This window comes from Fundulus heteroclitus, chromosome 23, assembly GCF_011125445.2.
Source record: "Fundulus heteroclitus isolate FHET01 chromosome 23, MU-UCD_Fhet_4.1, whole genome shotgun sequence".
Lineage (NCBI taxonomy): Eukaryota > Metazoa > Chordata > Actinopteri > Cyprinodontiformes > Fundulidae > Fundulus > Fundulus heteroclitus.
This window is the reverse complement of record NC_046383.1, coordinates 16,125,516-16,139,778: the sequence shown is the minus strand read 5'-3', so window position 1 is coordinate 16,139,778 and position 14,263 is coordinate 16,125,516. Positions and strand designations below refer to the sequence as shown.

Here is a 14,263-nt window from a genome sequence, read left to right as displayed (position 1 = left end):
TTCAATGTCAAAGTAAATAAAAGATTAAACGATGAATTGTCAGTATATACTGGAGAGATGCTAGCAATATTGTTAGCATTACAATGGATAGTGGAAGTGAGACCATTAAGAGCAATTATCTGTTCAGATTCAAGTTCATCAGTGTACAGAATATTTTTTTTTGAAAGTAGATTAGACATCTTGACTGAAATACAGCAAGTTTTATATCAAATTCAAATGATGGGTATTAATGTTACATTTGTGTGGGTACCAGCAGCACATATAGGAATTAATGGAAATGAAATTGCTGATAAGAGGAAGCATCAAAAAATAGAACCATTGATATGATGATTAACTTAAGTAAGACAGAAATTAAAAGTATTATTAAACAAAGACTGAAGGAAACATGACAAAAGCAATGGGAAGAAGAGAGGAAAGGAAGATGGTTTAATAGGATTCAATGGAAAGTCGGAGAAATGAGGATAGCAGAAAGAAACAAAGAGGGGAAACAGTTATTTCAAGGCTTAGATTTGGACATACTGGATTAAATGACACACTATTCATAACAGTGAAACATATTTCAGGTAGATTTGAATATTGTGGACAAGAAGAATCAGAAGAACATGTAGTGATGTGTTGTAAGAAGTATGAAGAAGAAAGAAGGAACTTGGTCAGAAACCTTACTAATGAGAAAGTGAAATTTGACCTGGTGGACATTCTGCAGAAAAATTCAGAAAATGAATGTTATCAATATTTATTTAAGTATCTAACAATAACCAGAATGATTAGGAGTATTTAGTATTTATAAACAGATATTTTATATAAATTTATAGACATATATTTATGAAAATATAAGCATCTTTAGAAATACATAGTGCCATTCTGACCCACACTCCTCACCAGTAGGTGGCGGTAATGCGCACCGACAAGATGTTTGCCAACCGCCAATAAACTCAAGAAGAAGAAGACGCGGTGCCTCGCCAGGGATAACCGTTTTTCCATTAGATAGACAGGGTTACAGCTAAGCGTTCACAGGAAACCCAAAACATTTCACAACGAACTACTCGGTAACAACAACAATAAGTTATTTTTTTTATGTAGCTGAGCTACTCACCAAAAGGTGGAAAGTTAACAGCAGGTCCAACGAGTTAGCCAGTATGGGACAGCTCTAGCTAGTTATGCTAAATATGCTAATTGGCCTCAGAGCAGAGTTAAATTATTTTATTTTGTCATATCAGTGAGCATTATGCTACCTTAGTATGCAGCTAGCAAACAATCTAACAATAATAATAATAATAATACATTTTATTTGTAATGCACTTTACATTTAAGAAAAATCTGAAAGTGCTACAGGTAAAATCATCATAGAAGGGTAAAATCAAAATTTAAAACTAAGCATCGCTTTAAAACACTTATGAATAAAATCAATAGCATAATTGTAAAATGTTAAAAGTCATATGTCCTGCTAAAAAGAAATGTTTTTAATCCTTTTTTAAAAGGATTAAACCATTAGGTGTTTTTTTTTTTTTTTTTTTGCTTTTATTGCTACAGCCAGCAACATAAATACAATGCCGTTAACTATCAAATGCAATTAGAAATGCTAATGGAAACGTAATTGTAGTTTTATTCACTAACAGGTCTGGAAATGTCTCACTGGGTCTGCTGCAACTCCTGCTTTCTTTCTCAAAGTCCTGAGCGCAAGCTAGCAGTGACGTCATGCGGCCACGTGGTCTGTAGCGTCTGCTATCAGAAAGGTAGAAAACACTTTTTAAATGGTTAGTCGGCTTTTAGTGTCCTTCGCCATCACTACAGCTCCACTCAGACGTTCATATCCGCTGCTGCTGCGTTTGATGGTTGTAATGGGGGGGGGGGGGGTTTAACTTAAAAAAAAAACTGTCCGCTCCACCAGCCAATTACAGACAGGTTGTGTTTTTTTTTCATCCAATCAGAGTATGTCTTGCAAATTCTACGTTAGGATGGATTAAATCAAAATGCTGCAGCTTTTGACAGAAATTAATGAACATGATGGTGAGATTGAAGAGAAAAAAATATATAAATTGTCAAATGTTTTAGTCTAAAATATTTTAGTCTAAAATATTTTAGTCTAAAATATTACCCTGAGCTACTTAGTGAGTTGTGAAAAATGTTTTTGTCTCTTTTCTTTCCAGCTTTTGAGAGTTGATGCAAAAGTTTCTTGTGATCATAATTATCATTATTGTCATCATTATTTAAAGAACACTTTAACACGAGGTAAAACAAAGTGAAATAGGTAAAACATCAGAATGCAGTAGATCAGATAAGGGATAACATAATAAAATGACTAGGCTAAACACTCAATGTAAAATAAAGATAAATATAATAATATTTATTATAGGCTGCAGTTGTTACTAAGGGGCTGTTTTCAGGGCTTTATTTCTCTCTCCAGAGGAACGAGGCAGAAATGTAGCTTATCTCCATTGCTTTACAGCCATTAGCCTTAAAAATATGTGCAGATTCAAAAATTAAGGGGCGGCTGGTGGCAGTCTCTGTTTATGATCTTTACCCAAATATATCGGGTTATAAGATAAATTGGAACAAGTTTGAGGACAAGCCTCTCTGGCCTACATGCCAGTCTACATATCTCACTGCTTTTCATTTTTAATGGTTGCCATCAGGTATGAAACATTTAGGTATTCTTCTGAACCCTAACTGACTCTGCAGGCAAAACCTCTCTAGGTCTCTCAAACCCAGATCAAGGTGGCAGTTCTGTGATCAGGGGTCTCCTGTCATGCTAAGTCAGGCTTCCCCCACAGCTGAAGCCTCCTGATTATTAACTTTAGATTTCTAGGACCGCATTTCTTCAGTTATTGAGCTGAAGTCTCAGCATCACTGAGTCTTACCAGGAATTTAAACCATCTCTGTAACGCCGTCAGTGTCCTGTTGCAATCTTTCAGGCAGCCATGGCAGGTGTGTAATATGCAGCGCCCAGTGCCAGGTGTCCCCCCTCTCTGACAAAGTAAGTTACTTTTATTGCCGCTACACGTTCCAGCCACCGCTGCACACACTTAAATCTATTTATTTAAATTTAAATGTATCTGTTTCAGAGCAGCCCAGACATCAAGGACCTGTTTTCTGACCTTGGTGCTGTGGCAACCAGATATCTGACAGAGATCAGCAAAGTTAGTACAGTTTCCTCTTTGTCATGTTTAATAATATGCATAAAAAGTTGTGAATCTGTGTGTTAACCCTAAAGAACTGAGAACCGTGGTGTCTGCAGGTCGTCATATTTCAGGCTCGACATCAGAAGAGGCTGATGGATTACTACAAACAAAGGGTGAGAGACGAGTCTGTCCAGGGCCTGGTAAAGTTTTCACGCCCCTCCTGAACATTTCATTAGATTAAAACCACAAACAAGCAGAAGGAAAATAATGAAGATTTTCACAAATCAAAATGGTAAAAGTGTGGTGATCATTTGTGGTGAGCCCCTCTGGGTCAGCGCTGTGTGGACACACCTGCAGGTCTGCTGGGTTCCTACACACCATCTGTGAACATTAACACACATTCTTTTAATTGGATTTGAACCCACAACCTATCTGCCTCTGCCTCTGCCTCACCGCTGTGCTCATACGCTGATAATGATGAGAATCTCTGCTTGTTCTAGAATAAGAAAGTGGAGGAGTTGTTGGTGAAGACGAAACAAGAAATGCAGCAGATGTCAAAGTGAGTAAAGCGTCTAGATTTATGGACCATAAATGTTTAATAAATTCTACTGAATGTTTCCGTTTAAAGGACGCTGAGTGATCAGAGCGCTTACATCGCTACGCTGGAGAACGCTCTGCAGCACCGCAGGTCAGAGAACGTTCTGTTCAGCCTCAATGATCATATCCAGGAATATTCTTTGTTCTCCTGTTAATAATATCCTGTTTCTAATATTACACTAATAATCAGGTGCATTTTTATTTCAAATTGTCACATAGAACAATAACTTAGAATATTATCCTACTCACTCACACATTACTTTAACTCTGGGTATTCTATTGCTAATAACTACTGTATTTGTTTTTTTCTTATGTTTGTGCTTAATCTTTTTTATTTGACTTAATTTGCCGTCATTTATTTCTATTTCTATTTTAGTTCTCACTTTGGATCCTTAAGTATTAACCGATATTTAACCTTTCCACTTATGTGGCTCTAAACATCTGCTGTTTATCTGCATGTAAAATCTTTATTTTATTTTAATTAAGGTGCATGAACACATCAGCAACACGCCATGCTCTCCACTAGGTGGCGCTGCTGACTCAGTGTCTGAGCTCTTCCTGAAGTGGGAACCTTATACATTTGGTTAAAACTATGGATTATAGCGGAATACATAGAGAAATTATAAATAAAGGAATATACAGCTGTAGTTTGATAATATTTGACCGTTAAAGATGAATATCAGCGCCACATGGTCTGCATGCTTTAAATGGAACACTGGCTCACATTGATCTATTTCTGCTCTTTAAGGATCATTTCTAAACGTTTGCTCCCTCCAGCTCCACGGCTGATTTCTACCTTAGCATTCGCTCTGCTGGGTAAATGCAGCTTTGACTGTGAGGCAGAATAAATGTAGCTTAAAGCTGTGCTGCCTCAGAGGGAGCGGCTGTGGTGTTCAGCCAGCTGAGGCCAGCAGAACTAATGAAGCCTGCCTTCCTGTCTGGCTGCAGTGAACCCATGGATGGAGATGGGCGGAGCCTCTTCAGGAAAGTAAGCGCCGCTAAGTCAGCCCCGCCCACATCCGTGACGTCTTACAGGCCATCTCTGCACATTATACGCCATCATGACACGTAACGTTAAATAAGCTGCATTACCTGTGATTAATGTTCTGCTGCAGCCAAACTCGGTGCCCAGGCCGTCAGTGAAGAAGCCTCAGGAGGGAAGAATGGGTACGTTCTCCGCCTCTCACTGATGCTAGTGCTGCAGGTCTGCTGGAGCGGACGTCAGCAGCCGCTTCTGATCTAATTTATGTCAGATAAGCTGGAAACAGACTAATAAGGGAAGCCCTGAAGGATCATGGGTAATAAAACGGGTATTCAGTGAGCGCTGGATCCAGTCACGGTACTGGAAAGTTCAGTGGAGGAAAAAGTGGACATGGCATCATAACTTCCTGAGCCAGCAACGCCGCAGCAGACCAGAACCCGGCTGCAGCCGGTTCTGAACCAGAGAGCTACCGCAGCGTTGCTCAGAGGTCCAGAGTCCTTTAGATGGGAGTAAAGTACATTTCACTTGGAGATCAAGGTCCAGAGTCTGGAGGAAGACTGGAGAAGACATGGGCCACCAGGTCATCTGCTGATTCTGGTCCACTGGGTTTCTAAAGTCCACAGTCTACACATGGACCAGAACATCTTAGAGCGCTGGATCCTTCCTTCTGCTGGCAGGCTTCATGGAGATGCAGGTTTCATGTTCAGCAGGACCTGGGACCGGTACCGTTATCCTGCTTTAAGCGCCATGGTACCGTATAAAAGTCCCAGCAGAAAGGCTGATAAAGCTTCTGGTACATAGCTCCGGTTCTGAAACCTGCACTGTTAGACAGAACACGTTAAAATATAAAAATATAAAATAATCACCACATTAACACCAGAACCCATGGATGATCCGGAGGAAGATGAGACACCAGAACCAACCGTGCAGACGAGCTGAAGGCAGCCTGGGCTTCCAGAACCCGGAGCAGAACCTCAGGCTGGTCTCCTCCATTTCACGCATGCACAAAGAACCCAGACCCAGTTCTGCTGAGCAGGTCCACATGTCTGGGTTGGTCTGAGGTCCAATTTCATTAACTTTGAGCCAGAATCATTAAACTTGAATCGATATGTTAGTTTCATTTTTTGAACAGAAAGTTCTGAAATAAAGCTTTTATACGGTTCTGGTTTCCTGAGAAGTGGCTGTAAATCCAGGTATTGGTTCTGGTTACTGGTTCATGGGTTAATCTGATCTGTCTCCTAAATTATGGCAACATAACCGCAGTAGTGCTGCTGCTGTCATGTTATTATTGGCAGAGTGCGTTTATTCTAAATAACTGATGAACGGACGTATTTTAGCTTTAACACGGTTTGGTTCTGATGGGTTGGGTTTTTATACGTGTGCTTCCCCTGCGTACGCTCTGCATGTCTGAAGCTGGTAAACCAGGAAACGAGCTGCTATATGTTAGCAGCTAAATCAGACAAATAACCTCAGGCTGACGTTTCCCCTGAAATACAGTCAGTGGCGTTATTCTGGACTTTTCTTCATTTATTTTAAACATTTCCCCCTTTTTCAGGGTGGAATAAATATCAAGTTAATGTAAATTATGTTTTTAGACAACAATTAAGTTCCCTGGGTTCAGTTTAACTAACTACTTAATTAATTTAAACTACTTGACCTGAACTTCTCCTCACCATCGTGGCTGTGGAGCACGGTGGTGGCAGCATCATGCTGCTGGAGATGTCCTCTTTCCATCTGCATTCAGGGTGGAACTGTAGAGGTAAAACGGTCATTAGCTGTGGATTCAAAAAGAAATTCCTTGATAAAGTAACAATGGTATGTCTCTTTTAGAAGATCATTCCATCCTGTAAATGATGGAGATAGATCACCAGAAGCTGGTCCTTAATGCACGTGACCAGATGTGTGTCTGCAGCTGTTTTCATGCTGTGAAGCGTTAACCATGGATTTATCTGCTGGTGCCTTCAGGCTCCATCTCCTGCAGGCCCTACAACCAGAGCCCACTCTCCACCCACTGTGTACAGTCGGCCACGGTCAGGTGACCCGCTTTATTTCTCATTTTCTCAATAAAGACATCAAATGAATCCTCTGTTTAAAATCTACAATAGTTTTGCTGTTTTTATAGGTTTCTTTATTTTCCATATTGTGGCAGATGAAAAGCTTACAGACTAAACAAGTTAATTCTGTTTTACCTGATGAAGTAAAAGCTTCCCCGGCACCCCACCTCCTGCATCAGATATTCTTTCTTTATGTGCCTCTAAAAAACGGAGGAATTTGTGTTGGAAAGTCAGAATAAGAGGATTTTTCTCATCTTCCAGCCGCTCCCCTACAACGTCTCCAACTCCAGAGCTGTTCAGTCAGAGTTCAGGGTGGAAGTCCCCCGTCTTCAGGCCGGCGTCCTCCTTCAGACTCTCCATGTCGTCTCTGAGCTTCTGTCCTTAGAAAACAACCCGGTTCATGTTTAGGTGCATGTGTCATTGTCCTAATATGTGTTTCTGTGTCCAAGTTCAGATGAAATAAACTGATAAAAATGAGTTGAGCCTCTCTGGAACCATCATAGATAAAGCAAGTGTTGCATTTATTTGTTTTTCCTAATATTAAACTCTAAATAAACTAAATAGATACAGCCCAAGAACAACAGTAGCAATAGAAAAATGTCCAGCTACAATCTGAATTCACAAAATCAAGGTAATATGCCGACTTATCCTCATTACTGTCTGAGAGCTTGAGACCTAGCAGGCTGGAACCCAGCCCAGAGATTTAAAAGCTGTCTGTGATTCAGCACAGCTGGCAGCATGCAGGTAGGTGCTCCACTTCTGACTGGCATTTTTATCTGGTGTGAATAACTGTTAGCTCCCGTTTCTCCAAACTGTGTCACCAGATCCACAAACCTGTCCATGTTCTGCTTGGGAGGCTTTAACCACTACAGTAGTCATCAGAATGCAGTTGGGATACACAGTGCATCTGTTTATCTGCAGTTAGTTTAAATAAATCCTTTAAACTTGCTAATCAGGCGCTGAATGAAAAGTTAAAATACTGATATATAATCAGACATCCTCCTTCATTTGGCTCAGGAACAAAACATGAAACAAGTTGCAGCTGAAGCTAAACATGCAGGAGGAACATCAAGAGAAGGTTTAAAACACGTTGCAAAGGCACGAGCAAATATTAAAGAAGAATAATAGAAACAGTTGAATTTAACAACTTAGTTGAGATTTCAAAATAAGATCTAAATTCACAACATACAAGCCTTCATGTTTAACTATTTAATTCAGGTTATTCATAAAGATAGGTAGATTGTCCCCACAGGGGAAATTTGTCTTGGACTACATGTGTTAAAAAGATAAAATAAAAAAACTGCCACCATAAAATAAAATAAACAGAATAAATTAATAACTGGCAGTAGTTGCGCACTAGTCCAGGTGGCCCTGAGCAGCGCTGCCATTACAGGTCTGGCCTCACAAACGAGGCCTAAAATTCTCTATATATCACACTTGGTGTTTGCATTTTAAGCCTACGATAGAAACTAAGTAGATTTTATCATATTCTTTGTTATTAGGATGCAATTTAATGCAGTTGGTGAAAGGAGGAGGATGTTTGCCTTAATAATGAACCCTGAAAGCTTTTTAACTCCTTTGAGCTACACTAGATATATAACAGACGTTCAGGAGAAGCTTATGACACAAAAATGTGTTTTTTTTCATGGCACTGACAGAGAGAGATGCAAAGCGAGTGTCATTTAAGCTTTTTAGGGTTTTACCCTCAACCCTGATGCATGTTGGGACTAAGTGGGCTGAGAAACACGCCAAGCAGCAGGTTCCATCAGTTATGAAGCTACAGCTGACATAAACAGGTTATGAGTTATTAACATCCCATAATAATGGCCCAACATCACTGAGGTTCTCACAGTAAAGCCTGCAGTCTGTGGCTCACAGACCGGCTCCATCACATCAGACTGAGTCCAGGTCTCAGGTCAGTAAGTCTGATCTGTCCCAGCCGTGGTGTCCACTGTGGACGGTCCACAGTGGACTGTCCACTGTGGACGGTCCACTGTGGACGTGTCCTGGTTCCTCAGCTTTGGGCTGCTGCCTCCCTTTAATTTAAGGTTTCTGACTCCATGGACCGAGGTTGATCTAGAACACGATCTGTCTTCTGTTTTACAGCGACGCAGGGAAACAAATGACATCACCATCCATATAAGGAAGCACTTCCTGTTTTAGTGGGTGGGACCTCTTTTTGTTTTGGAAGCCTTTTAAACCTGAAGAACTGTGTTGAACACAGACTGAGGTTTATTTGTGTTTTAAACTCATAAACTAGAATATTCTCCTATCTGGCCTGTTATATCGTTAACCAGAGGACCAATCAGACGCGCAGCCTGCTGGGCTGCAGCTGACACCTGTCTCATCCACAGGTGAACTGGATGCATGTCAGCTTTAACAGTAAAGGCTGAAAGGCTGCTAGAACATTCCCAGGTCCTCTTTGAAGGATGCGGCTGAGCAGCCTGAGCCAGAGCCGGCCTGTCGGATGCACTTCTGCTAACATGACTTGTTTTTTCCCCTTAAATCTGTTACAAAAGAGCTGCAGGTGAAGACAAAGAGAAGCGTATCCTCACAGAAACCGGATATCACCTGAAGTCAGTGTGGCAGGGAGAGCTCCGGCGATGAGGCGGGTGGCGAGGACGTGTGATGTGTTCAGACAGGCCGGGCGTTCTTAGCATGTATTGTCCCTGGTTGTCAGGTGTTGAATAATGCCCATTGAAGGGGGCTCAGGTGTGACAGTGTGTGTTCTGGGCCTGCGCACGCAGCTCTCAGCCCGCCGCTGTTTACGGCATGTTTCTGTGCAGACTCAGTGGAGCTGATCCCCTTCTGTGCTCCACTGACATTTCAAGTTGTTTCCTGTTTTTTTTGGTCCACCTAGAGAGAAACGGCCCCCCCCGGGGCAGCCTAAGCTGTCATAGTGTCACAGGATGAGGGCCGACGACTAAATCAGCCTAATCTCTTCCTTATGAACAAACACACTCATAGTTGGGGTCTTTGAGCTGTTCCCACACAACTGTAATAAGAAAGCTTTGTTTTTTTTTTTGCTTTTCCAGTTCTAGTTGCAACTCTGTGAGCAAAGATTTTCCATTTGACTAATTTTTCTCATCTTGCTTTGTGTAACTTTCTCCTGTGCGCTCAGTCAGCGGTGCGTAGCTCCAGGCCGTACAAATGAGCCCTGCCACTTCAGAGAGCTAAAGAAAACTATTCTGATGTCAGTGGCAATTATTCAGCGGCGTGTTCCCACAGATTGTCCTCATCGTTCGCTGCCTCAACCCTTTACAGCTCCATCACGGTTTGTGCGTGTGTGCGAGAGAAGCTTCCCTCTTAATCTGATCCAGACTTCACACTTTGTCACTCAGAGTTTCAGTCTCGTACCTTTGGTGCTGTTAGAGTAATCCCCTTCAGGCAAGACATGACACGAACTAAATGATTTCACAGCGGAGCTATTTGTCTTTGTGAGGAGCGCAGGGAGCGTTTCTGCCGGAGCCCAAAGGGCAGAAAGTGTGATCTGCATCACTTCTGATGTTTAGCATTCACAGAGCTGATGTTTAAGCTGCAGCCAAACGGCTCATAAGACAAGGTGTATTTAATAATGAGGGTGCACTTACAGCCCAAAGGCAGGCCATTACAATAATGTGAGCTTTATACACGTATTAATAATGCAGCCTGCCTTTCCTTCACTGTTCTGGTTACAGGAGGAAAAGGGTCGGTCCTCAGGGAGCTGCTGTCTGCACCCAGCCGTCCTGCTTTTAGTAAAACAGCTGGAAGAAATACAGATGTTTGTGGTCTGCAGAAACTGAATTTACCATCAGACGGCCGTAACGTCTGGAGGTGGGAAGAGAGTAGATACTGTTGTTGTCTCAAAGCGAGTCCTCTGTAGGACTTAAGACTCTGATGGAAAGCTGCAGATCACGTTGTTTTCTGTCTGCACTAAAGTTTAAAAGAAGTTTAAAAGCTTTGGGCTTTTATTGGCTCAGTAAAAATGGACTTTAGTGGTTGAACGTGGAGAAAATGTGTTAATGTCTTCAGTCCAGGACAGAGGAGATTTACCTGTTGCTGAACAGAACAAGCAAATCTCATAGTTAGGTTAAAAAATAAGTGAAGTCGGCCTCAACATTTGATTCGTCCAAAAAAGCCACGAAGACGTTAATGTGTTTAAAACACTTTTTAGTAAGTAGATAGAAAAAAAGGTGCCAAACATACATACAAAGGTGACAGAGGTCAAAAAAACCATTTGGCTCCTCTGTGTGAGCTACACACCAAACTCCCATGATGCATCATGCTTAAAAGTGACACGTATGGAGCCTTAAACCAAAGAAGTCATCAAAATAACCACAATAGCTAAATATACTAATTCCAAGAATTTATATGAATTACCAATAATATCTAATAATTTCAAGAAAAGTAAATTTAGCTAGAAAAACAAACCGAAACATTAACCGTGATGCAAACCAAGAAAATCACAAAATATAATTCAGGCTCCTAACACTGTTAATCATTCTTTTCTGTGGAATATATTGATGTGGGCAAAAGATAATGTCATTCAAAGCTTTGCTATCGTGTTCTGTTAAAGATAGCAGGACAAACTGATTATTTAGTAAAATATATATAAAATATATATAAAATATATAAACAAGAAGGTAGAAAGCTGCATATCAATTTTAACCCTGGACATTGTCCCCTCTATCTTCTCTGCCACAATTACCTTTATGTAAAAGGAGCAAATAGAGGAAATTAGCTCTGCCTGAAAAAATTACAGTAAATCCAAAAGTTAAAGTGATAAAAGCTTTGAGTGTTTGGGCTGTGAGACGATGATTCTGTGATGATTAATGTGAGCATAACTGCAGCTCTGCTCTGAAGGCCTCAGAGGTTTGTTAGAACGTTAGAGAACAAGCAGCATCATGGTGGAACACGGTGGTGGCAGCATCATGCTGCGGGAGGCTTTTCTTTATGAGCGATGGGAAGATGGAGGAGATGAATAAAGAAGATGGATGGAGGAAAATCAGGACCATCCTGCAGGAGAACCTGAGACTGAGGTGGAGGTTCTCCTCCCTGCAGGAGAACCAGCCTGAACCTGCAGAGATATGATGGAATGGCTCAGATTAAATGTTGAAAACTCTCCATCCCATTTTAAGCTTGAGCTGCTGAATAGAAAAAAATACTCTTCAGGTTTTTATTTGTAGAAAATGTTAAAAAACTATTTCTGATTTTCTTTAAGCGCGTCGTGGGGAATGAATGCTGTGAGCTCTGCCTGCCAACGTTTAACGTCCTCAGCCTTCTGCTCACAAAGAGCAGGCGATCCAGGCGGGCGGTTAGTTAACCGGACAAAACCGGGTTAACTGGATAGAACCGGGTTAACCGGACAGAAGCGGGTTAACCGGATAGAACTGGGTTAATTAGACAGAAGCTGGTTAATTAGACAGAACCGGGTTAACCGGACAGAAGTGGGTTAACCAGACAGAACCAGGTTAACCGGACAGGACCGGGTTAACCAGACAGAACCGGGTTAACCGGACAGAACCGGGTTAATCAGACAGAACCAGGTTAACCAGACAGAAGCGGGTTAACTGGACAGAACCGGGTTAAGCAGACAGAAGCGGGTTAATTAGACAGAACTGGGTTAACCGGACAGAAGCGGGTTAACCGGACAGAAGCGGGTTAACCAGACAGAACCGGGTTAACCGGGCAGAACCGGGTTAACCGGGCAGAACTGGGTTAACCGGACAGAACCGGGTTAATCAGACAGAACCAGGTTAACCAGACAGAGGCGGGTTAACCAGACATAACCGGGTTAACCAGACAGAACCGGGTTAACCGGACAGAATCAGTTTAACCAGACAGAGGCGGGTTAACCAGACAGAACCGGGTTAACCGGGCAGAACCGGGTTAACCAGACAGAACCGGGTTAACCGGATAGAACCGGGTTAACCAGACAGAAGCGGGTTAACCAGACAGAACCAGGTTAACCAGACAGAAGCGGGTTAACCGGGCAGAAGCGGGTTAACCGGGCAGAACCGGGTCAGGGATCAGACTTTCTGATGTTCTCCATCCACAGAGACCCAGGCTGCCCCCCCCCATCATGCGTGGAGTTCTCCTATCCAATCACAGAGCTACTTTTCCTGAATGCTTCTCAAACATTTCTCTAAGTGCAGAGACACAGTTTAGGTTGCAGAGCACATGCCCAGGCGGTGACTGCCCCCCCCCCTTACACTCACACAGACACAAACTTGGCAGGATGTGGAGGGAGAAAAAGGGGCCGAAAGACAACACCGAGATTAGGAGGCTTCTGTCACGGCTCTGTTGCAGACTTTAAAGGCCTTGGCTTCCTTCCCCTCAGCCAGATTTCTTTCTTTTCTCACCCTGTCGCTCCACATCCCTCTCTTTTCATGGGAGGAAGGTAAACATTTGGCCCGTGAGCAGCGGAGAAAAGGGGGAAAGATGGAGGGGAGGGATGGGTGGAGGGATGGAAGCCGCCTGTTGCCTCTGTGTGTTTTTGTTTTGCCGGTTTTAATGGAGGCTTTGTGGCCGTGTGGAGGATGATTAGAGAGGGAGAGGTATGCAAACAGAGCAGCCAGGTGTGTGTGTTGTTCTCCTCTGGGAGGCTGTGGGATGCATGCATGTGAGCCTTTGTGCTGCAGATGCACGCCATGGGGCCGGTGCAGGTGAGGCTGCATGTGTGTCGGCATCTCTGGGCTTTCTGTCAGCAGATGCGTCCCGGCCCAGGTGTGTGTGTGAGCCTTTCATGCTCATTGACTCCTTTCACCTAAGTGCTCCTTTCACATTGAAAAGGCGGTTGATGGTATAAAGGCTCTCTGGGCCGCTTCCCTTCATCACAAACCGCAGCTGCTGTTGACTCAAGCGCCCAGGAATCTCCCGCATGGGCCTTCAACCTTTAACCAGCCGACCGCAGAGCCCTCCGCCCAGAAAGCATGAGTTAAAGCCCGAAGGTCAAAACACGCCGTGCCGATGGACGAGCGGTGAGGGGGAGGCAGGGCGCAAAAGTCCAGAGGAAAACATCAGTTGATCCCTGGCAGCAGGCAACAGCTCAAACAGGCTGATTCCTCGTGTTGCATCATGGGAGAAGGGCTCCATGGGGGGAGGGGGGGGGGTCCAGAGAGAAATCTGCAGCTCAGCCCCAGAACAAAAGGCAAAGAGTCAGTGAAGAACCTGCTTAGAGTGGTCATGCACGGTGAAACGAGTCCTCTAAGAACATGAGCAGAAAGGCCACTCAGGGAGGAAGAAGCCATCCATCCAGCAGCAGCATTAGAAATGTCCTCAGGGACAAATGTCCTCAGGGACAAAGCTTTGATGGAGCACATCTTCTTGTGTTTTGTTTTTCTGCAGGAGGGACTGGTGCGCTTCATAAAATACATCAGCAGGGAAATGAGCACATACTGAGGCAACAGGTCACCACATGGACAGGAAATGGAACACTGCAAAAAGGACCCAAAAGTAAGTCAAATTCTCTTAAAATGAGTGTGTTTGTCTTTGATTTGAGCAGGTAAATAAGATTATTTTACCCCTAAAAT

The 14,263-nt window shown here is 42.9% G+C and overlaps 1 protein-coding gene across 2 annotated transcripts; it reads left to right on the top strand.

The window, feature by feature from the left end:
- The first annotated feature begins 941 nt into the window (after positions 1–941).
- Positions 942–7,229, top strand: LOC105920436 (probable E3 SUMO-protein ligase RNF212). 2 transcript variants are annotated; one of them, XM_021312652.2, is made up of 11 exons: positions 942–1,046; positions 1,617–1,733; positions 2,913–2,974; positions 3,063–3,137; positions 3,236–3,292; positions 3,620–3,678; positions 3,748–3,807; positions 4,665–4,704; positions 4,832–4,883; positions 6,664–6,728; positions 7,014–7,229. In XM_021312652.2, exons 2-11 carry the CDS (start codon positions 1,625–1,627, stop codon positions 7,158–7,160), a joined length of 726 nt encoding a protein of 241 aa, XP_021168327.2. In that variant the 5' UTR covers positions 942–1,046; positions 1,617–1,624; the 3' UTR covers positions 7,161–7,229. The 2 variants fall into 2 exon arrangements, with proteins under 2 accessions (XP_021168327.2, XP_021168331.2); XM_021312656.2 differs by having other exon boundaries at positions 6,664–6,733; positions 7,014–7,228.
- Positions 7,230–14,263: the final 7,034 nt, after the last annotated feature.

Bases quoted from the DNA above. Each gene is read 5' to 3' on its own strand.
- LOC105920436 (XM_021312652.2), top strand. From the start codon at position 1,625: ATGTCTCACTGGGTCTGCTGCAACTCCTGCTTTCTTTCTCAAAGTCCT. The intron at 2,975-3,062 runs GTAAGTTACTTT...TATCTGTTTCAG, and splicing joins TGTCCCCCCTCTCTGACAAA to AGCAGCCCAGACATCAAGGA. The intron at 3,679-3,747 runs GTGAGTAAAGCG...TTCCGTTTAAAG, and splicing joins GAAATGCAGCAGATGTCAAA to GACGCTGAGTGATCAGAGCG.